We start from the raw sequence: 23496 nt of genomic DNA on the forward strand, positions 1-23496 counted from the left end.
AAATTTCTGGTGGTGTTCTCTGGTCTTTTCTAGTCTTTGTTCCTTTATGGTATTTTTTTTTTCATCTTTTCTCCCCTCAGAGAGTCCCCCTTAAAATTTCTTGCACGTTTGGTTTAGTGGCCACAAACTCCTTTAATTTTTGTTTGTCTGGGAAGCTTTTTATCTCTCCTTCTATTTTGAATGACAGCCTTGCTGGATAAAGAAGTCTTGGCTGCATATTTTTTCTTATTCAGCACATTGAATATATCCTGCCACTGCTTTCTGGCCTGCCAAATTTCTGTGGATAGGTCTGCTCTGAACCTGATCTGTCTTCCCTTGTATGTTAAGTACTTTTTTTCCTTTGGTGCTTTCATGATTCTTTCCTTGCCTGAGTATTTTGTGAACCTGACTATGATATGCCTTGTTGATGGTCAGTTTATGTTGAATCTAATGGGAGTCCTCTGTGCTTCCTGGATTTTGATGTCTATGTCTTTCCCCAGGTTAGGAAAGTTTTCCCCTATGATTTGCTCACATAACATTTCTACCCCTTTTTCTCTCTTCATCTTCTGGGACCCCTATGATTCTCATGCTGTTACTTTTTAATGAGTCACTGATTTCTCTAATTCTTAAACCGTGCTCTTTTGCCTTAGTCTCCCTCTTTTTTTCTGCTTCATTATTCTCCATAAGTTTGTCCTGTATATCACTGACTGCTCTGCCTCATTCATCATTGCCACCATGACATCCATACAAGATTGCAGCTCAGGTATAGTATTTTTTTTTTCATCCTGACTAGCTTTTACTTCTTTTATCTCTGCAGAATGGGATTCTAATCTATTTTCAACCCCAGCTAGTGTTCTTATTTTTTTTTTAGATTTTTTTTTATATATGAAATTTATTGTCAAATTGGTTTCCATACAACACCCAGTGCTCATCCCAAAAGGTGCCCTCCTCAATACCCATCACCCACCCTCTCCTCCCTCCCACCCCCCATCAACCCTCAGTTTGCTCTCAGTTCTCAACAGTCTCTTATGCTTTGGCTCTCTCCCACTCTAAACTCTTTTTTTTTTTTTCCTTCCCCTCCCCCATGGGTTCCTGTTAAGTTTCTCAGGATCCACATAAGAGTGAAACCATATGGTATCTCTCTTTCTCTGTATGGCTTATTTCACTTAGCATCACACTCTCCAGTTCCATCCACGTTGCTACAAAAGGCCATATTTCATTTTTTCTCATTGCCACGTAGTATTCCATAGTGTATATAAACCACAATTTCTTTATGCATTCATCAGTTGATGGACATTTAGGCTCTTTCCATAATTTGACTATTGTTGAGAGTGCTGCTATGAACATTGGGGTACAAGTGCCCCTATGCATCAGTACTCCTGTGTCCCTTGGATAAATTCCTAGCAGTGCTATTGCTGGGTCATAGGGTAGGTCTATTTTTAATTTTCTGAGGAACCTCCACACTGCTTTCCAGAGCGGCTGCACCAATTTGCATTCCCACCAACAGCCAGCTAGTGTTCTTATTATCGTGATTCTAAATTCTGGTCATCTTGCTTGTATCTGTGTTGATTAAGTCCCTGGCTGTCGTTTCTTCTTGCTCTTTTTTGGGGAGTGAATTCCTTTGTTTCATCATTTTGAAGGAAGAAAAGGAATTAATAAGGTAAAAAAAATTAAAGTTAAAGAATTAAAAACAACACACAAAAAATCAAATAAATGATCCTAGATCCTAGGTGTATTTTGGTCTGGTTGTTGAAAGGAGCTTGATAGATTAGAGAAAAAAAAGGGAAATATAAGAAAAGAAAAAATTTTAAAAAGAGAAAAAGAAAAAAAAGGAAAATGTTTGAAAATTTGAAAAAATGAATACAATGAAATAGAATAAAATGAAATGATGGAAGTAAAATAGAATTTGAAACATTTACAAAAAAGTAAACAACATAGTGGAAAAAATTAAAGAAAAATATTTCTAATAAAAATTGAGAATAAAAATAAATTTTTTCTTTCTGTATTCAAGAAAAAGAAAAGAAAAAAATTAAATAGATGGACCAGCAAACAGACTGAAATGCTATTGAAATTACCTCAGTTTTCCCTTGAAGTCAAACTATGAAGCAATTTGTAGTCCGTAAAATAAGCAGGCAGAGAGACTTGGGGTGTTCCTGAAGAGCGAGGTTGGCCGGGCTGGGCAGGTCTTAGTGTAACAGCTCCGTTCTCCATTAGATGGCGCTGCTTTACTTACTGGGGTGGATGTTGTTTCGCTTGTCGGTGTGTATGCGCGTGCGCGGGAGGGGTGAAAATGGCGTCCCCCAGATCTCCAATCTCTGGTACCAGAACTCTGTTCTCCGGGATCAGCCATCCGCACCCGTTCTTTGTCTCCAGCTTCCGTCCACTCTCCGTTTTTACACTGTCCGTGACCAAGCCGTCAAGCTGCCGGGCAGCACCTCTCTCCTGAGTTTTATCTCAGATGCGGCTGTTTCCCGACTCCTCACTTCTGAAGGACTGCGGCTTTGACCGGCTCAGACCCTCTGCAGGAGGGTCTCTCTGAGCAATGGTTGGGTGCCAGCCACCCCCAGGAACATTCGCAGGATCATGCTGCTGCTGAAGCCCAGAGACTGCGACTGGGTCCAGCCCATCCCAAGAAAAGTTCACACAATCATATAGCAGCGTTTCAGGGATTCTGGTAAATCACAACACACATCTGGTGCCTTAACGTCCTTGTTCCAGCACCAGCGAATGTGGTTGTTCCCTGGAGTCTGCTGGGACATTTTGCCTGTGAGGTCGCTGCACAGCCTCTACCAGATGCCCTCCCAGCAGGGGAACCGCCTCTGCCCGTGACCTGAGAACCCCGAGGACCTCGCTCTCTGCTCCTGGGGATTTGCCCTTCCCACCAGAGCTCCATCAGGTAAGGAGCTGTGGAGTTTCAGACTCTGTGCTCCCCTGTTCATAGAATCTTAATGGAATTTAAACACTCGTCTTTCTCCTTTCTGCCTGTTCTGTTCGGTCCCTGCGGCTGTTTCCACTTTTCCACTTTCTCTCCAGCTGCTTTGGGGGCGTGCTTTTCCCGTACTCCCCCCCCCCCCCCAGTCTCTGTCCTCTCTCCACAAGCAAAAGCAGTTCCCTGCCCTCTGTGGTTTCCTTCTCCCCCAGTTCACCATTCAGTGCCATGTACCTGCTGAGTTCTGTGGTTCAGGTTATGCACATTGTTGTGTTAATCTTCAGATCAGTTTTCTAGGTGTGCAGAATGGTTTACTGTTGATCTTGCTGTCCCAAGTGTGTTTTAGAAGCTTTCAAGTGATGAGCGGCTGAGGGTGGAGAACCATTGTCCCAGAGGCACACATGGCGATTCTCTGCCCAGGCTGCACAGGTTCTTAAAAGAAATATTCCCCAGCTTCTGGCCCAGGCCAATCAATCCGAATCTCTGAATGTGGTCTTTTAGATGAGGTCACTGTACAGTCCAATATCGGGTATTGTTAGAATTGCCATTCTTTGTAAATCTGTTTGCATGAGTTGACCTGTGGATATATTTAGACCATTATTATACTCTGATAACTAAGAAAGAATCTCTGGGGTTCCTGCGTGGCTTGGTTGGTTAAGCGTCTGACTTCTGCTCAGGTCATGATCTCAGAGTTCGTGAGCTTGAGCCCTATGTCAGGCTCTTTGCTGACAGCACAGAGCCTGCTTGGGATTCTCTTTCTTCTCTCCTGCTCACTCTTTCTCTCTTTCAAAAATAAATAAAATAAACACTTTAAAAAAAAAGAAAAAAGAATCTCTGTGAGGGGCCCTGGATGGTTTCTAAAGCTCCCCAGATGAGGGCCATGGGCTGCCTGGTGGGGAGTTCCTGAATGCAGCACTCAGCTTCCTTCAAGGTAATAGCACCCTAGAGGCCTCAGAGGTCCCAGGAGAGGTGCTGGCCAAAGGTTCCTGTTGTCTAAAAATAAATTCCTCAAGGCACAGTGGAAAGCCATCTTACTCTGTAAAATCCATCTGAATCCCAAGTCCCGGTAGGAAGCCCTCCCAAAGTGCTGCAGGAAATAGGAAGACAGCGATAATAACAGCAAATACTGCTACGGCACTGAACTGTGCTCAGGCACTGTTCTGAGCGCTTTGCTTGTCAACTCATTTAATCTTCACTGCAGCCCCATATAGAAGGTCCTATTGCCCCACTGTGCAGGTGAGAAACTAAGTCATAGAGAGTCTAACTAACTTGACAGAAATCGTACCACTGCTCAGTGGCAGAGTAGAGACTTGAACCCAGACAGTGAGACTCATCCCTGTACTCGAAGAGCTTACGGTCCAGTAGTGGTGATGAGACATGCATCCAAATAAGGCCCCACCAGATAAAGCACGATAAATGCAGCGTGATAAGTGCTGTAAGGTGGCTCGATGTATATTTGGGGTGCATTAACTTCGCCAGAGGAACCCGGGAAGCACTTAGGGAGGGGTTGCAACCATAGCCGAGCCTTGAAAGGTTAGCGCTCCTGGGAGATCTGGACACAGTGTCATTGTTTTGCCGCTGAAATGGAATAATGTCAGCCTTTTGGTGAGAAAATTAAACAACTCATGGTGTTTTTTTCCACTTCAAGTTTTTCTGTCACAAATTTTCCTAAAGCTTTGATGCCTGCTAACATGCATGTGCTCATAAGTGAGAAGAAGTAAAAAAGAATATGTAACCAATGAATATTCACAAAAGCCACTGTCAACCCTCAGTTCTCCATCTTGTTTTGTTTGTTGTTGTCAGGGGTTACCATTTCACATTATACAGATAAGACAGTTATTATATCTGCTAGTAAAACGATTCCTTTTATGAAGTATAGAATTAAATAGCTGACAATGTTGCAGTGCTCTCGAAGTAGTCTCTGACTCCAGGTGCCCCTCCCTGAGTTGAGCACCTGATGGAGTGCTGCGTGCTGCTGACTAACCTCTCCCCTCACCACAAAGACAGATGGAAGACGAGATGAGGGCATCTCAGAACCCACTGAATACAAGTCACCGTGGTGATAGTGACTGATGGACATCATGCTTGAAAGAGGCTGTGTTGGGTTCAGATTCCCTGGGGACTATGGGAGAACGTGTGTAGTTGTGCCGTGACACATTCCTCAGGGTCTGCAGAGGGAGGCCTTTTGGAGAAGCTTAAAGGCAGACCCATAGGTGCATGGAGACAACCTGGAATCTCCATGTGCATGACTATAGGCAGCTAGATTTGCCTATATAAGCTGCCATGTCGTTCTCAGATGTGGAATAAGTTGGACTGGTGCCATTAAAAGTTCACTTTTGTCCCACATTCAAAACTCCCATTGTCTAGACTTTTGAGCCCAGGAAGACAGCCAAGTTCACTAAATGGTGCCCAGAACTGTGGCTGCTTCTACCCTTTAATTAGGAGAAGGCTGCTGAGCATAACTTCCCCAGTGCTCCTGGGGATTTCCTCTGTGCCAGTGGAGGTAACTGCGGGGTAACTGAAATGGGCCTGATACAATCCTGGATTCTGAGGACCTTCTAGCCTGAGAGTCCTGAGCCATGGGGCACTGGTGCCTTGACAACCCTCCTAACTGTAGAGAAGGGAGGGTGTGACCTGCCCGAGAGCGGCACCCATTCTCCCACTCTCCATTCAGGGCCCTCTGCCTCGCAAAACTCCACACTGACAAGCCACAGTGTGGGCTTTCCACTTAACAAATGCTGCATCTGGACTGTGTGGTCTCTACAGAAGGCAACTTATTGAATCAGAAATGTATATATTACACAACTTCTAACACATGGGAACCATTTCATTTCCCTGCAGTAATTAAAGCACAGAAAACAACTCAGGCCCTTGTATGGTGCTTCTGGCCATTCTTAAGAAAACAGAAAAGTACATAAAATTGGACAAGTTTGCCCTCCAGTGGGGAAACAGTGAACTAACAACATACTTCAATAGTTGTAGCCTTGAAACCACACATAAGTGCGCAAACTGGTTAATAAGTTTGTCAGAGAACATGGAGTGGGCTTAGCCTTGGCATGGCCCTCAGGGAACTGCTCTCTTGCTGAGCCGACAAGACTTTAAACACAAAGAGAGCCAGACCAATCCGTAAGATACATGACTACTGAGCATCACGACCAACAGGAAGCAGCATGATGCAAAATTGGAAGAAGTAGGTTTGAATCCTGCTCTGCTACTGAAAAGCTGTGTGGCCCTGGGAAAAGCTAGTATCCCTACTGGTTTTAGTGTCCTGTAAAATGAGGGTTATCGATAATGCCTCTCCCACAGGGCAATTGTGAGGGTCAGATCAGTGACAGCACTTAGTGACTGTAAGCATCTATCAACAACATTATGGGTACTTACTTTGTGCTCAGCTCTGGGTTTCATACTCTAGACAGACCAGGTAGGTGACCTTAAGGAGCTTAAAATCAAGCTAAATAAATAGAGAACCCAAAGAAGTCCACAACTGCTAACACACATAGCTGTCTTAAAAAGAGATTTGGAAAAGGCATCCCTCTGGATGGATAAATTGCCAAAAGATGCCCCTTTGGGAAGAACTGTTAGACAGATGTCACTAGTATGGTAGCCACTAGCCACCTGTGGCCATTTAAATTTAAATTAAATAGAATTTAAGGTCCAGTTCCTCAGACACACTAACTGTAGTCCAAGTGCCACATGTGTCTAGAATTACCAAATTGGACATTGCAGATTAGACAGACAATAGATGAGAGAGAGAAAGAGAGAGAGAATAGGTAGAAACTGTTTTGAATTCATTGCTCCTGTTTTGTTTTTTGTTTGGGGCTTGTCGGGGGGGGGGGGTTTGTTTTTTTTTTTTTTTTTGGTCTTCTTTTTCTCTGCCTTCTCTGGTTTTATTTATTTATTTATTTATTTATTTATTTATTTGGTTTTATTTATTTGGGGGGAGGAGAGGCAGAGCATGGGAGGGGCAGAGAGAGAGAAACAGAGAGGATCCCAAGCAGGCTTCTCACTGTCAGCACAGGCCCCCGACGCAGGCCTCCATCCCATGAACCTGCGAGATCGTGACTTAAGCCGAAATCAGGTGTCTGAAACTTTTCTGAGTGAGATACCCAGGTGCCCCTGCCTTCTTTGGTTATAATTGAGCATTTTATATGGTTTCATTTTCTCTCCTTTCTTAGCACATTAATTATACATCTTTTACCATTTCTTTAGTGGTTGCCCTAGTGTTTGCAATATATATTTACAAGTAATTTAGCTTTCTGTTTTTAAAGGTTTTTATTTTTAGTTTTGGTGTATATACATTATTTTTATGTTTATTTATTTATCTTGAGAGAAAGAGAGAGTGTGGGTACATGTGCGAGCAGGGGAGGGGCAGACAGAAAGAGAGGGAGAGAGAGAATCCCAACCAGGCTCCTCACGGTTAGCACAGAGCCTGACACGGGCCTCAGTCTCACAGAGCATGAGATCATGACCTGAGTCAAAATCAAGAGTTGGACACAACTGACTGAGGCACCTCTAAAGTTTTTATTTTATTTTATTTTATTTTATTTTATTTTATTTATTTTTTTCAATTATTTATTTTGAGAAAGAGAGAGCATGAGTCGGGGAGGAGCAGAGAGAGGGAGAGAAAGAATCCCAAGCAGGCTCTACACTGTCAGCATGGAACCTGATGGGGGCTTGAACTCATGAACCGTGAGATCACAATCTGAGACTAAGATTCAGATGCTTAACCAACTGAGCCACCCAGGTGGTCCCTAAGCTTTTTATTTTAATTACAGTTAGTTAACATATAGTTACATTAGTTTCAAGTGTACAATACAGTGATTCAGCAATTCCATATGTCACTCTGTGTTCATTATGACAAGTGCACTCCTTAATCCCCTTCATCTATTTAACTCTTCTCCCAACCCTCTTCCCTCTGGTAACCACCAGTTCTATATAGTTAAGAGTCTGTTTCTTGACTTCTCTTTTTCCCCTTTGCTTGTTTTGTTTCTTAAATTCCACATGAGTGAAATCATGATACTTGTCTTTCTCTGACTGACTTATTTTGCTTAGCATTATACTCTCTGGCTTCATCTGTGTTGTTGCAAATGGCAAGATTTCATTCTTTTTATGGCTGAATAATATTCCATTTTATATGCATACCACTTCTTCTTCATCCATTCATCAATCACTGGACACCTGGGCTGCTACCATATCTTGGCTATTGTACATAATGCTGCTATAAACACAGGGTGCATGTATCCCTTTGAATTCGTGTTTTTGTGTTCTTTGGGATAACTAATCTAACTTTCAAGTAACACTGTACCACTTCATGGGTAGTCCAGGTATTTTATAAGAAAGTATTCCCAATTACTCCCTCTTGTCTCATGTGACATTGTTGTCATTCATACCACTTATCCATATACTATAGTCATCCAATATGTTATTGCTCTTATTATTATGAAAAATTGTTATCGGTTAGATCAATTAAAGATAAGAATTAAGAAATAATTAATAAGAAATAATTCAGGATAAGAAAAATAAAATACTATATTTTACCTTCATTTATTCCATCTCTAATTCTCTTCCTCTCTTTATGTAATGTGAGTTTCTAAGATATCATTTTCCTTCTCTGAAGAATTTTAACATTTGATACAAGAAAGGTCTACTGGTGACAAGTTCTCTCAATTTTTGTTTGTCTGAAAAAGTCTTTATTTCTTCTCCACTTTTGAAGGATAATTTTGCTGCATACGGAATTCTTGGCTGGTGGGTTTTTTCTTTCAACACTTTAAATATTTCACTCCATTCTCCTCTGCTTGCATGTTTTCTAAAGGGACGTCTGATGAAATTTTTATCCTTGTTTTACAGATAAGGTAGGGTTTGTTTGTCTGTTTTCTCTGACTTCTTGTGAGATTTTCTCTTTTTTTTTTTTTTTTTTTTTTACAGTTTGAATATTGTTTGGTTAAGTGTGGTTTTTTGGTATTTATCCCTCTTAGTATTCTCTGAGCTTCCTGGATCTGTTGGTTTGTTGTCTGTTATCAATTTTAGAAAATTCTTAAAGAAAAAGGGAAGTGAAAAGTTACAGATGTGGTAGATATTAATCCTACTTTATCAACAATCACTTAAAATGTGAATGATCTAAACATACCAAATAAAAAACACAAACTATCAGAATGGGTTTATAAAAACAAGACCTTACTATTTGCCGTGTATTAGAAATCTACTTTAAATGTAAAGACACAGATAGATTAAAAGCTAAGGGATGGAGAAAGATATACCATGCTAACACTAACTTAAAAAAAAATCTGGAATAGCTACATTAATTTCAGACAAAACAGACCTCACATCAGGAAAAATTATTAGGGATAAAGGAAACATCACATAATGATAAAGGGGGTAAATTCTCGAAGAAGACATAAAAATCTTTAAGTGTGTGTGTACCTAACAACAAAGCATCAAAATACATGAAACAAGAACTGATAGAAGTACAAGGAGCGGGGTGCCTGGGTGGTTCAGTCAGTTAAGTGTCCGACTTTGGCTCAGGTCATGATTTCGCAGTTTGTGAGTTGAGCCCCCATCAGGCTCTGTGCTGACAGCTCAGAGCCTGAAGCCTACTTCCAATTCTCTGTCTCCCTCTCTCTCTGCCCCTCTCCTACTCATACTCTGACTCTCTCTCTAAAAAATAAGTAAACATTAAAAAAGAAAAAAAAGAAGTACAAGGAGAAATATACAAATCCACTATTACAGCTGGTGACTTCAACACCACTCCATCAGTAATTGACAGATCCAGCAGCCAGAAAATCATATTCTAGTTGAATTGAACAGCATCATCAGTCAACTGGATCTGACATGTATAGATTACTTCATCCAGCAACAGCAGAATACACATTCTTCTCAAGATGACATGGAATATTCACCAACATAGACCACATCCTGGGTCATAAAACAACTTTAATAAATGTAAAAGAATGAAATTCACACAAAACACGCTCCCAGACTATTAAATTAGAAGTCAATAATAGAAAGATAGTTGAACTATCTCCAAATATTTGGAGACTAGCAAAACACTTCTAAATAACACATGAGTCAAAGAGGAAGTCTCAAGCGAAATATGGAAGTATTTTGAGCTAAATGAAAATACAACTTATCAAAGTTTGTGGGATGCGGCAATGCAGTACTTTGAGTGAAATTTATAGTACTAAATTCATATATTAGAAAAAAATCTAAAGCAAATAATCTAAGCTTCTGATAAAACTAGAAAAAGAGCAAAAAGAAAAAAATTCAAAGTAAGCAAAAAAACAAAAACAAGACATAATGAAAATTTGAGAAGTCAGTATCATTGAAAGCAGGAAATCAATGAAACCAAAAACTGGTTCTTTGAAAAAAGTCAATAAATTGATAAACTCTAACCAGGCTAACCAAGAAAGAGAGAAGACACAATAATACTAACATCAGAAATAAAATAGGGGCCATTACTACTGGTCTCATGGACATTAAAAGAATAATAAAGGAACATTATGAATAATTCTGTGCCCACAAATCTGATAAATTAGATGAAATGGACCAGTTCCTTAAAATAAGTAGATAGATGATAGTAAGATAAAGGACCCTGTGATTACATTTAGAGCCTACTCTAGTAGTCCAGAATTATCTTCCCATATCAAGATCTTTAATTTTTTTTAAGTTTATTTATCTATTCCGAGAGAGAAAGAGAGCGGGCGAGCTAGCAGGGGAGGGGCGGAGAGAGAGAATCCCAAGCAGGCTCTGCACTGGCAGCATAGAGCCCAACTCTGGGCTCAAACTCACAAACCGTGAGATCATAACCTGAGCCAAAACCAAGAGTCAAACGCCTGACTGACTGAGCCACCCAGGTGCTCCACCATCCCAAGATCGTTAATCACACCTACAGAGACTTTTTGCCATATAGACAGGTTTTGAGGTTTAGGGCATGGACATCTTTGGGCAGGGGAAGGGGGCTAACAGAAAAGGCATACTGAGAACTGAGTGGAGAATTTTTTAAATAGCTAAGTAAGAGACAGCCTACTGGGAAATCAAGAATGAACTCTGTGAGATTGGAGCCCACTAATCAGTCTATGATACTGGATGATCCTTGTCCGCAGTCTTGGTGTGGCTGAAGAACAAGCTGAATTCAACCAAGGATGGGATTTTTTTCTTGGCCTATGGAATAGAAGAACAATGGAATGAGGAAGTTGTTGACAAGCATTTTCAACTGATGGAACTATAAAAGCAAAGATAGAAATGGGAAGTATTAAAGACTGGTGGTAAAAGTTATTTGGGAGAAAGTCATGAGAGGGTTAGATGAGGTGCAACAGCTATGGAGGAATAACCAAGTGAACACTTTAAAAGAAACAGGAGATCAGAGTCAGCATGGATTTTGTAAGTTCTTTCAGAAGTGAAAGTTTCTACCAATGACAAGAAGTGGATATGGCCCGGGGATTGGTTAATTTGATGAGGATGAAGATGAAAATCACTGAAGCAAGGGGGACCAAGGAACTGAGAGGCAGGTGTTGAATGAGTGCACCAAATACATCCTAAAACCATCCAGAATTTCAGCATGATTGGAGAGAAAAGAAAGTCTGTGAGTCAGAGAGAGGACAAATGACAGCAATAAGGAGGGGTTAGGATAATACAGTCCAGTGGCATTCATCTCAAAGAAACATAGGGTTTTGTACAATAGTGGAAGAGTAATGGGCTGGAAGCAGTTGCTGTGAGTGAAGATAATGTGAACTGTCTCTCCAAGCACATGGTGAGAAAATAAACAGCACTCCAGTTGAAAGGGCTGCATAATGGAGATCTCAATTACAGTTGTCAGTTAAGGTTAAAAGATAAAGGGAAAGTGTTAAGAGCAGAGACAAGATGTGTAGAACTGTGTTGACCATGAGTGGAATACTTCCAGAAGATAAGTTGCAAAGAATACAAGGAAGAGACATAGAGGGAGGCTTGGCTAAGGAAGAGAAAACAGATGCGGATGAGAGTATGGGAGAGAACAAGCCAGAGGGATTTATGCTTTAAGTGGTCACTAAAAGACTGGCCACAGATCTGCCAAAAGTATTAGTCCTAGAAGATCCCTGGTGGATTAGAAGCAGGGTGAGGATAGGGGGATAGGCTTTCAGGCTTTCAGAATTCAGCGATAGCACAGATAGGATTTATTTTAAAGGTATTCCTGGCCTTTGATAATTAGAACTCCAGCTAGTCCTAAATCACCTGTGGGGTGTACTGACCATCTGGCTGTAGGTTCAGAGTTTCCCAAAAGCCAAAGGCAACATACAATCCAATTCAGGTGCCAACAAGACACTTTAGCTACTTAAAGATAAAAAATGTCCACTTGCCAACCTTACCTTGATCCCACAACCAAAAACAACACTAAAAAGGAGAACTACAGACCAATTTCCCTGATGAACATGGATGCAAAACTTCTCAACGAGATACTAGCAAACTGAATCCAACAACACATTAAAAGAATTATTCACCAAGATCAAGTGGGATTTATTCCTGGGCTGTAGGGCTGGTTCAATATTCATAAATCAATCAATGTGATACATAACATTAATAAAAGAAAGGATAAGAACCATATGATCCTCTCAACTGATGCAGAAAAAGCATTTGACAAAATACAGCATCTTTCTTGATAAAAACCCTCAAGAAAGTAGAGATTGAAGGAACATAACCTCAAGATCATAAAGGCCATATATGAAAGACCCACAGCTAACATCATCCTCAACGAGGAAAAAGTGAGAGCTTTCCCCTAAGGTCAGGAACATGTCAGGGATGTCCACTTTCACCACTGTTGTTCAACATAGTGTTTGAAGTCTTAACCTCAGCAATCAGACAACAAAAATAAATAAAAGGCATTCAAATCAGCAAAGAAGAAGTCAAACTTCCACTCTTCACAGATTACATGATACTCTACATGGAAAACCCAAAAGACTCCATCACAAAACTGCTGGAACTGATACTCAGCAAAGTTGCAGGATACAAAAATCAATTTACACAAATCTGTGGCATGTCTATACACCAATAATGAAGCAGCAGAAAGAGAAATCAAGGGATAGATCCCATTTACAATTGCACTGAAAACCATAACATAGCTAGGAATAAACTTAACCAAAGAGGTAAAAGATCTGTATGCTGAAAACTATGGAAAGCTTATGAAAGAAATTGAAGAAGGCACATAGAAATGGAAAAATATTCCATGCTCATGGACTGGAAGAACAAATATTATTAAAATGCCAATACTACCCAAAGCAATCTACATATTCAATGCAATTCCTATCAAAATAACAGCAGCATTCTTCACAGAGCCAGAACAAACAATTCTAAAACTTGTATGGAGCCAGAAAAGAACCCAAATAGCCAAATCAATCTTGAAGAAGAAAACCAAAGGCAGGAGGCATCACAATCCCGGACTTCAAGCTGTATTACAAAGCTGTCATCATCAAGACAGTATGGTACTGGCACAAAAACAGACACTCAGATCAATGGAACGGAATAGAGAACCCAGAAATGGACCCACAAAGTATGGCCAACTAATCTTTGACAAAGCAGGAAAGAATATCCAATGGAAAAAAAGACAGTCTTGTCAGCAAATGATGTTGGGAAAACAGGACAGCAACATGCAGAGGAATGAATTCGGACCACTTTCTTACACCATATCCAAAAATAAACTCAAAATGGATGAAAGACCTAAACGTAAGATAGGAAACCACCAAAATCCTAGAGGATAAAACAGGCAACAACCTCTCTGACCTTGGCCACGGCACTTCTTACTAGACATGTCTCTCGAGAAAAGGGAAACAAAAGCAAGGACCTCATCAAGATAAAAAGCTTCTGAACAGCAAAGCAAACAATCAAGACTAAAAGGCCAGGAAAAGTTATTTGCAAATGACATATCAGATAAAGGGTTAGTATCCAAACTCTATAAAGAACTTATCAAACTCAACACCCCAAAAACACAAATAATCCAGTGAAGAAATGGGCATAAGGCACGAAGACACTTTTCCAAAGAAGACATCCATATGGCTAACGGACACATGAAAAGATGCTCAACATCACTCATTGTCAAGGAAATACAAACCAAAACCACTATGAGATGCTACCTCACACCTGTCAGAATGGCTAAAATTAACAACTCAGGAAACGAGATGCTGGTAAGGATGCAGAGAAAGAGAAACAGTTTTGCACTGATGGTGGGAATGCAAACTGGTGCAACCACTCTGGAAAACAGTAGGGAAGTTCCTCAAAAAATCAAAAATAGAACTACCCTATGACCCAGAAATTGCACTAACAGGTATTTATCCAAAGGATACAAAAAATGTTGATTTAAAGGGGCACATGCATCCCAATGTTTATAGCAGCACTATTGACAATAGCCAAATTATGGAAGGAGCCCAAATGTTCATTGACTAACGAATGGATAAAGAAGATGTGGTGTATGTGTATGTTTATATATATATATATATATATATATATATATATATAATGTTTATATATATATAATGTGTATGTATGTTTATATATATATATATATATATATATAATGGAATATTGCTTGGCGATCAAAAAGAATGAAATCTTGCTATTTGCAACAACGTGGATGGAACTAGAGTGTATTATGCTAAGCGAAATGAGTCAGTCAGAGAAAGATAAATATCATGTGATATCACTCATATGTGGAATTTAAGAAACAAAACAGATGAACATAGGGAAGGGAAGGAAAATTAAGGTAAAAAGAGAGAGGGAAAAAAAGAGAGGGAGGCAAACCACAAGAGACTCTTAAATACAGAGAACAAACTGAGGGTTGCTGGAGGGTTCTTGGGGCGGCAGGGGGAAGAGCTAAATAGGTGATAGGTAACAAGGAGAGCATTGTTGGGATGAGCACTGGGTGTTATATGTAAGTGATAAATCACTAAACTCTACTCCTGAAATCATTACTACACTGTATGTTAACTAAATTGGATTTAAATGAAATTTTAAAATAAAAAATGTATTATTAGCAATCATCCTTTTCAGAAACAACCGTGAAATCATTCCTACCCTTATTGAGTAAATCAACAAATAGGTACTGAATGCCTACTAGGTGGCTGGCATATATGCCAATTGCATAATTGTGAACAAGATGCTCACAGTGTCTCTGGAGGAGGCACATAAAAAACACTGAGCTGATAAATAGTGTAATGATGGGAGGTGCACAGTATTGTGGATGCATTTGGAGGGGGCACAAAACACTTTTAGGGATTTAGGGATCAAAATCATGAATAGGAGTTAGTGTGGGAAAGATAGGGAAAGAAGGAGCTCTGCACTTTCAGAAGAATGTGTTCTTTTTATTTGTTTTTATGTCTCGTTCTGATCAGGTTGTTGGTTTTAACTGGTGATTATGAATGCTTTCAGATCATTTGATCACATTTTCTGGATGCAACTTCCTGTCTATCTTCTTCATTAAGCACTTCTTTCTCTGGGTCAAAATTAAATAGAATCAGTTTTTTAAAAATGTTCACTTTATTGCAGTAGTTATCCAAAAGTGCAAAATCCCAAAGTACAGCTATAATACTAACAGAAATTTGTGTACTAGGACTAACAGCTGCACATTCGGGGGAATGAGGTAGGTAGGGCTAAATAGGCATATGGTTAGTGATTCAAACAATTTTCTTTTCCTTTTTTTAATGTTTATTTATTTTTTGAGAGAGAGACAGATTGTGAGTGTGGTAGGGACAGAGAGAGAGGGAGACACAGAATCCGAAGCCGGCTCCAGGCTACAAGCTGTCAGCAGAGCCCAACATGGGGCTCAAACTCACAAATCGTGAGATCATAACCTGAGCCCAAGTCAGCCACTTAACCGACTGAGCCATCCTTAAACAATTTTCTTTAATAAACAGCAGAGAACCAAATCTATTACTGAGACTATAGAAGTTGAAGCTATTTCACAGTTAAAAACTTATCAGACCTAACAATCTTCTTAGAGGACAGGGGTCAGTAGGCACTGAAATCTGTTATTCTTTTTTTTTTTTTTTTAATGTTTATGCACTTTTGAGAGAGAGAGAGAGAGAGAGAGAGAGAGAGAGAGAGAGAGAGTGAGCAGGGAGGGGCAGAGAGAGAGGGAGATACAGCATAGACACAGCCTGAAGCAGGCTCCAGGCTCTGAGCTGTCAGCATAGAGCTCGACACGGGGCTCCAACTCAAGAACTGTGAGATCATGACCTGAGCTGAAGTCGTAGGCTTAACCAACTGAGCCACCCAGGTGCCCCATGAAATGTTATAATTCTTATACTAAGCTTCATAGTTACTTAAATCTACACTGTCCAAATGTTTTTATTCTATGACATATTAAAGAACTTAGAGACATACTGACAATCAGTCCTTTAATAACAATTCTCACCTCAAGACCTGGAAGGAGCCTTTCTAGTTCTTCTGGAATGCTCTTTGCCCAAATATCTGATCTGCAAAGCCATTCAAACGTCATCTCATTAGAAATGCCTTCTTAGTCCTTCCCACTTAAAAACAGTAAGCCATTCTCAATCACTCTATTTGGTGTAGAGTTCTACATACATAATAGCTCAAGGGAATTGTACAATTTATGTTCAATAACTGCTCTCTGCTTCTCTTTCTCTCTGCTTCAGTTTTTGAGGGGGAGAAATGTGTATTAAAACCTCTAACTATATTGTTGATATTTCCATTTCTCCAGTTCACTGCTTTTGCTTGATATAATGTAAGGGTATGTCAAGTGCATATAAGTTCAATAATAGATACTTAGTATTTATTTCCAGATAAAATTGACATATTAGTCTCAGGTGTACATGATTCAAGATAGATATATACATTCATATATATATGTGTGTGTGTATATATATATATATATATATATGATTGCAATGTTTAATTAGTGTTAAACATAATTATTAACATTAGTTAATAGATATATACTTAGTATTTTTTTCCAGATAAAATTGACATATTAGTCTCAGGTGTACATGATTCAAGATATATATATATAATCGCAATGTTTAATTAACATCATCACCATACAGTTAAACATTTTACCATTAATTTTTTAGTTTAATTTTCAGCATTAAAAATTCATTTTTAAAAAAATTCATATTTTTTAAACCAATATACAGTTGAACAAAGCAGGGGTTAATGGTATTGACCCCCTACACAACTGAAAATCCTGAGGTATTGACTTCTGACTATCCAAAAACTGCTAAGCCTACTGTTGACCAGAAGCCTTACCAATGACAAAAAATTGATTAACATATATTTTGTATGTTATATTATACATTGTATTCCTATAATAAAGTAAGCTAGAGAAAAGAAAATGTTAAGAAAATCATAAATAAAATATTTCTACAGTACTATACTGTATTTATAAAAACAAGTCAATGTATAAAAAGATCTATGCAGTTCAAACCCATGTTATTCAGGGGCCAACTGTGTAATAATGTCTCTGTTATTATATTTTGCATTAAATTCTCTTATTTGGACTACTATTCCACCTTATTTTGGTTCATTTTAGCCTGCTATATCTATTTCCATCCTTTTATTTAAATTTTTGTTTTTAGGTGTCTCTTGTAAATGATTAATACAACCAGAATCTTCTATTTGGTTATTTAACCCATTCATATTTACTTGTAACAGTGCTACATCCAAATTTCTGCCACTTTATTTTCCATTTACTGTAATCTTTCTCTGTTCACTCTTTCTGTTTCCCACTAGACAAACTAAGTTACTTCTCATTTTTGTTTTACATTTTATTTGTATTCTTACAGTAGTTTTTATAATCAAATTCATGTTTGTTTACTCAATTTCTTAATCTTTTCAATCTCTGTAACTTCCTTTTAACAAGAGGCATTATAGGGGCACCTGGGTGACTCAATCAGTTAAGCATCTGACTTTGGCTCAGGTCATGATCTCGTGGTTCATGGGTTCAAGCCCCTTGTCAGGCTCTGTGCTGACACCTCAGAGCCTGGAGCTTGTTTCGGATTCTGTGTCTCCCTCTCTCTCTGCCCCTCTCCCTGCTCATGCTCTTTCTCAAAAATCAACATTAAAAAAAAAAAAGGCATTTTAACTCTCTTGTATGTCTTAGTCAATACCTCCAACTCCAATCATGATAGTAATGCCTAGAATTTTAACAGTTGTAAAGTTTCTCTAAAGATAACAGTACAGTTTACAAAAATACTTGATTACTTTTCTTCCATATCTCTTGTAGCATCTTCCAGATTTTGTATCTTTTAGTATTGCTCCGAAAGCATTTTTTGTGATAACATTTGTAAGGAGAAATCTTCTGAGGTCTGTATACTTGAGGATATTTATGCTGTCGCATTCCAACACTAATTTGGCTGGATATAAAATTTTAAATTCAAAGGTATTTTTCTTCAAAAAATCCAGAGGGAATGTTTTCTTCAATATTCAATGATGCCTTTCATAAATCTGCTTCTCTTTCCTTTGAGAATAATCTGCTCTTTTTCTCTGTAAACTTTGAGACTATTTTCTCTGATATTCTAAAATTTCACTATAATCAACACTACTCTCATACTGTGCTTGATTATTCTTCATGGTAGTTATCACTACCTAATATCATATCCTATATGTTTCTCTCTCCTCCCACTAGAAAAAAAAAAACTCCATGAAAATAGGATTTAATTTTGTTCACTACTGTGTATGTCATACCTAGAATAGTGTGACACATAATAGGTGTTCAATAAATACAAACTGAGTTATGGTTCTTTATCTTCTAGGCTTTGCCCATGAAACTCATTCAGTTCCTCAAGAAAGAAATCACAAGAAACTTGAAGCCAAATTCTTAAATTACCACATTATGCCTTGACTCTGTGTCTGTTCCTATCTGTTCTGATAAACTTGGCAGGTTCACCCAAGACAAAGGACTTCTCACTTTTCTCTTGAGACTAGACACTTCTCTAAGTATTTGGGTCTCAGATGCCTGTCCTTTAGCTTTCTGAACTGTAAAGGGCAATCTGCCAAGGTCGGAGGCAGGCAGGGTGGAGATAAGAGGTGGGGGGTGTGGGGGTGTGGGACATGACACACCCTTGCCTCCCTTAACTAAGAAGGATCCCCAACCATATCCCAGGATTATTTAATGTTTACACTCAAAGTGGGATGGGAGTAGGGAGAACAGATACAACCTCTATCCACTGACTAGATTTCACCCTGTATCCTGCCTTCCATACCTTGAACCTGACTCCTCACATTTCAAGTGTATCCACCCAATAATTCTCAGAAACCCTAAATGATCCCAATGGAATACTTTTTAAGAGACTGCTGCTGCTGCTGCTGCTGAAAAAAATAAAAATAAAGAAAAAATTTAAAGACTGCCACTGCAGCACAAATTCCACATTAATTACAATTAACGGGAATCTCTATGCAAGTGGCTTCTTGCTGAAAGTAACATAACACATTACAGATTTGCCAGGATTATTTAGTGACAAAGGTTACCTAGTTCTAAAATTATTAAAACACTAAAAAAGAAGTCAAGCTGCTGTGGCACCAGAGTTTATTGGTAGGTGTTTATTCTTTAATAACCAACTTTCTTTTTTAAAACTTGTAAAAATTAAGATGATTAAGTTTTTATTCCCTCAAAGAAAAAGGAAAAACATCTTGTAAAAATATTTTGTGTGAAGTAATAACACAAATACAAATAAGCAACTGTGTACAAAATAATTTATTACAGCATATATAGGTTGGCATTATTTTACAGTGAGTTTTTTTTTTCTCTTAACAATTATGAATCTAAACAGCTTAGAGTGAAGGAAAATCATTTTAATTAGAATGGCTTCTCTAAATAAAATCTCCCTTTTTGAATTTGTATTTGCCTCAAAGGGAAGTATTAATATTAGACATATTTACACAATTCTGAAAGAAATCTACTGAATGATTCCATTATTGTTTTCTGTACAGATAGAACAAAAACCTTTACCCCCTCCCAAAAAAATATTACTGAACCATGTTTTAATAATTACACTAACAAGAGTTTTAAAGTCTCATTTTGCTGATACAAAAACATTTAATAGTCAATGCCTGGCTGTAATAGTAAGAACGAATGTTTCCTTGACATTTGCATTCTTCCCAATTATGCTCCCTTGAAGCACACTGTTCAGATAATCAAATACTTGTTGGCACGCAAGCAATTTAGTCAAGGAAGCATAAGTCTTACCCGGGAGTCTTTAAAAGACTGGTCTAGAGATAGGCAACAAACTTACCAGTGAATTTCCATGATTAAGAAGCAAACCAATCCCCACATTCTGAATCATCTACATAAAACTGGAGTACCCTTACTCAGTAGAAAGTATCATTTTCATGGATACTAAAAAAGAAGTGGTAAATCACGAAAAAAATTAAGGTGGAAGGAAGGGCAAACTGAAATAAATTTTAAAATAAACCCCAGCGTCTGCCAAAAAAAGTTCCATATTGTTTTTAACAGTTAACACTTTATAACTGACATGCTTTAATTAAAAGGCAAGCAAATAAACAAATACAACAAACCAGTAAGAGATCAAAACATAGTTTCTGAAACCAGCATCTAAAGAAAATAATACAGTGGGGCTGTATACAACTTAGCTTAGTAAGAAATTATATTTATGATACAGAAGTGACAGCACCCATCACAATGCTGATAATTTGAAAGTTTAAGAAAACTGTACAAGTATAAACAGGTAATTTTTAACAGATGTTTATGTAAATTGGCAGAGTCAGATAAAGAATAAAATAAGCTTACAGAATACTCCATTTAAAAATTCTATCCAAAAAAAAAAAAATTCTATCCAATTATTTCATTTCATATCTATATTAAAATACACCCTGAAAAAGAAACCCTGATCTGAATTCAGCTCTGAGTCTTACAGGAGTCAACCTTCTGTGGGATTTCAAATCTCATTTGCCAAGACATCATAGTTAGCTGTGTGGTTTAGTGCCACATTGTGACTGTCGACCTCATTCACAACGGGCAGGAAAGCAGAAGTAAAAGGAAGCAGGTTATGACAGGCCATCCTGTATTCTTCATACTGGGAATTACAGTTCCCAAAGCTGCCATCAAGCAGTGCCTCAGAAACCTTTATTAAAGTCTATGAGAAAAGGGGAAAATAAAAATTATTTTTAAGAGAAAATGTTGGTTAACCATCACTTTAATCAAAAGATGCAATTTGTTAATTAAGCAAAAGAAAACTGGTGTGGCCTCAGCGTAAAAGAACTTCTTGCTACCCACAGTAAGAAATCACCTCAAAACAGGAACACTTTAGAAATCAAATCGACAGAGCCTTAAAAAAGCGATAGGCTTCTAATACTTGAAAAAGTGAATCTCTGAACCTAATCACTAAACTGGAAATATCCTTTATTAACAACAATCAATAGTTCCCATGTACTGAGTGTTTACTGTGTGCCAGGCAGGTGCCAAGCCCTTCACAGTTTATCATTTCAATTAACCCTTAAACCAAGTACATGAGGTCAGTAGTACAGACACCTCGTGTTATTGTGCCCGCTCTGCTGTGCTTTGCAGATACTGTGTAGCAACCCTACACTGAGCGAGTCTATCAGTACCATTTTTCCAACAGCATTTGCTCACTTTGTGTCTCTATGTCACATTTTGGTAATTCTTGCAAATATTTCAAGCTTATTCATTATTATTATATTTGTTATGATGATCTGTGATCAGTGATTATGACTTGCTGAAAGCTCAGATGATGCTTAGTATTTTTTAGTTAACAGGTTTCTTTTTTTAAATTAAGTAGGCTCCACACCCAACATGGGGCTTGAATTCATGACCCTGACATCAAGAGTCACACCCTCACTGACTAAGCCAGCCAGGAGCACCATAATAAACTATTTTTTTAATTAAGGTATGCACATTGTTTTTTAGACATAACACTTTTGCATACTTAACAGACTACGGTACAGTACGAACAGAACTTTTATAGGCACTGGAAAACCAAAACATTGATTTGACTCACTTTAGTGTGATATTCACTTTATTTGCAGTGGTCTGGAGCAGAACCCACGGTATCTCCCAGGTATGCCTGTATTTTCACCCTCGTCGTATGAGGAAAAGGAAGCTAAGAAATGGAAACTTGCCTAATGTGACCCAGATCCAGACCCAACTCTGAAGGCCCACTTAAGAATTAGGTTGTAAAGACACACATTTTGCCAGATCACTCAGTATCCATCAATTTGTAAAACTTATTCTGAAAAATCTTACCTTTACATTTTTATCTTTTATAGTTTCATCCAGTCTAGTGGCAATAGCAATTGCTTTTTCTTGCCTTGACTTGTCCAGAAAATACATCATTTTAGCACCTGAAATACCAAGACACTACAAAATGAGCAAACTCCTATATCTTACAATTGATTTGATTGACATTAACCAGTGGCTTAAAATCTGGTTCCAATGACTTAAAGTCAGCAGTGAGTTGGAGCTGCCTCCTACCAGAACTTGTGAGCCAGGTACAGTGTCTCTTTCCAACTCCCAATTTAATGGCATCCTCTTGACAGCCTGGCACCACAATGGGAGTGCTTGTAAATGGCAAAACACTACAAAGCAGGGCTTCTGTCACAAAGAGATGGTTGTTAAACATTTACCAGGAGACCAGATTTAACAACCGATCCTTCCCCAAAGAAACACTATAACTGGAAATATAAATATGGGCTGCCCTGTAGTATCAATCGACATTTCAGCTAAAATAATTTTTTTAAGATGATACGCTAAAGTAATACATCTAAGGAACAAATTACTGTCACAGAGAAATGTGGTGGAGGGACAAAAGGAAAATGGTTGCATGTTCACAAAGAAAATAAGTATTTTTTAAAGCTTTTTTTTATCCTTATTCCTACGTAATTTTTCTGCATCTACTGAAATGATCATATGGTTTTTATCCTTTCTCTCTTACTGATGTGATGTATCGCACAGACTGATTTACAAATAGTGAACCATCCTTGCAAGCCAGGAAGAAATCCCACTTGATCATGGTGAATGAATTTTTAATGTATTGTTGGACATGGTTTGCTAATATTTTGTTGAGGACTGTTACAAGTATGTTCATCAGGGATATTGGCCTGTAATTTTTTGTTTTTTGTCTTTATCTGGTTCTAGTATAGGGTAATGCTGGCCTCATAGAATGAATCTGGAAGTTTTTCTTTCTCTTCTGTTTTTGGGAATAGTTTAAGAATAGGTATCAACTCCTCTTTAAATGTTTGAAGTCGCCTGGTCCTGGACTTTTGTTTGTTGGGAATTTTTTGATTACTGATTCAGTATCATTACTGGGTAATTAGTTTGTTCAAATTTTCTGTTTTTTCTGGATTCAGTATTAGGAGGTTATACGTTTCTAGGAATTTGTCCATTTCTTGTAGGTTGTCCAGGTGGTTGGCATGTGCCTTTTCATAGTATTCTCTTACAGTCCTTTTTATTTCTATGGACTTGGTTGTTATTTCTCCTCTTTCACTTCTGATTTTGAGTCCTTTTTCCTTTTTTTTTTTTGAGTCTGGCTAAAGGTTTATCAATTTTGTTGATCTCTTCAAAGAACCAGCTCCTAGTGTCATGGATCTGTTCTATTGGTTTTCAGCTTCTATTTCATTTATTTCTGCTCTAATCTTTA

At 38.3% G+C, this 23496-nt stretch overlaps 1 protein-coding gene across 16 annotated transcripts in view; it reads right to left on the reverse strand.

The window, feature by feature from the left end:
- Positions 1-19559: 19559 nt before the first annotated feature.
- The window catches only part of NAA16 (N-alpha-acetyltransferase 16, NatA auxiliary subunit), a 66224-nt gene continuing 62287 nt past the window's right edge, over positions 19560-23496 (reverse strand). For 14 of the 16 annotated variants that reach the window (XM_040448553.1, XM_040448557.1, XM_040448555.1 and 11 more), the window contains 3 exons: positions 22332-22451; positions 22104-22201; positions 19560-20976 (listed from right to left, as the gene is read on the reverse strand). In XM_040448553.1, coding sequence (XP_040304487.1) covers positions 20779-20976; positions 22104-22201; positions 22332-22451 — 416 coding nt within the window. In that variant the 3' untranslated portion in view covers positions 19560-20778. The remainder of the gene's footprint in view (positions 20977-22103; positions 22202-22331; positions 22452-23496) is intronic. The other 2 variants (XM_040448554.1, XM_040448556.1) reach the window with 1 other exon arrangement.

This window comes from Herpailurus yagouaroundi, unplaced genomic scaffold (genome assembly GCF_014898765.1).
Source record: "Herpailurus yagouaroundi ecotype Mexico unplaced genomic scaffold, PumYag 197, whole genome shotgun sequence".
In the NCBI taxonomy this organism is placed as follows: Eukaryota; Metazoa; Chordata; class Mammalia; order Carnivora; family Felidae; genus Herpailurus; species Herpailurus yagouaroundi.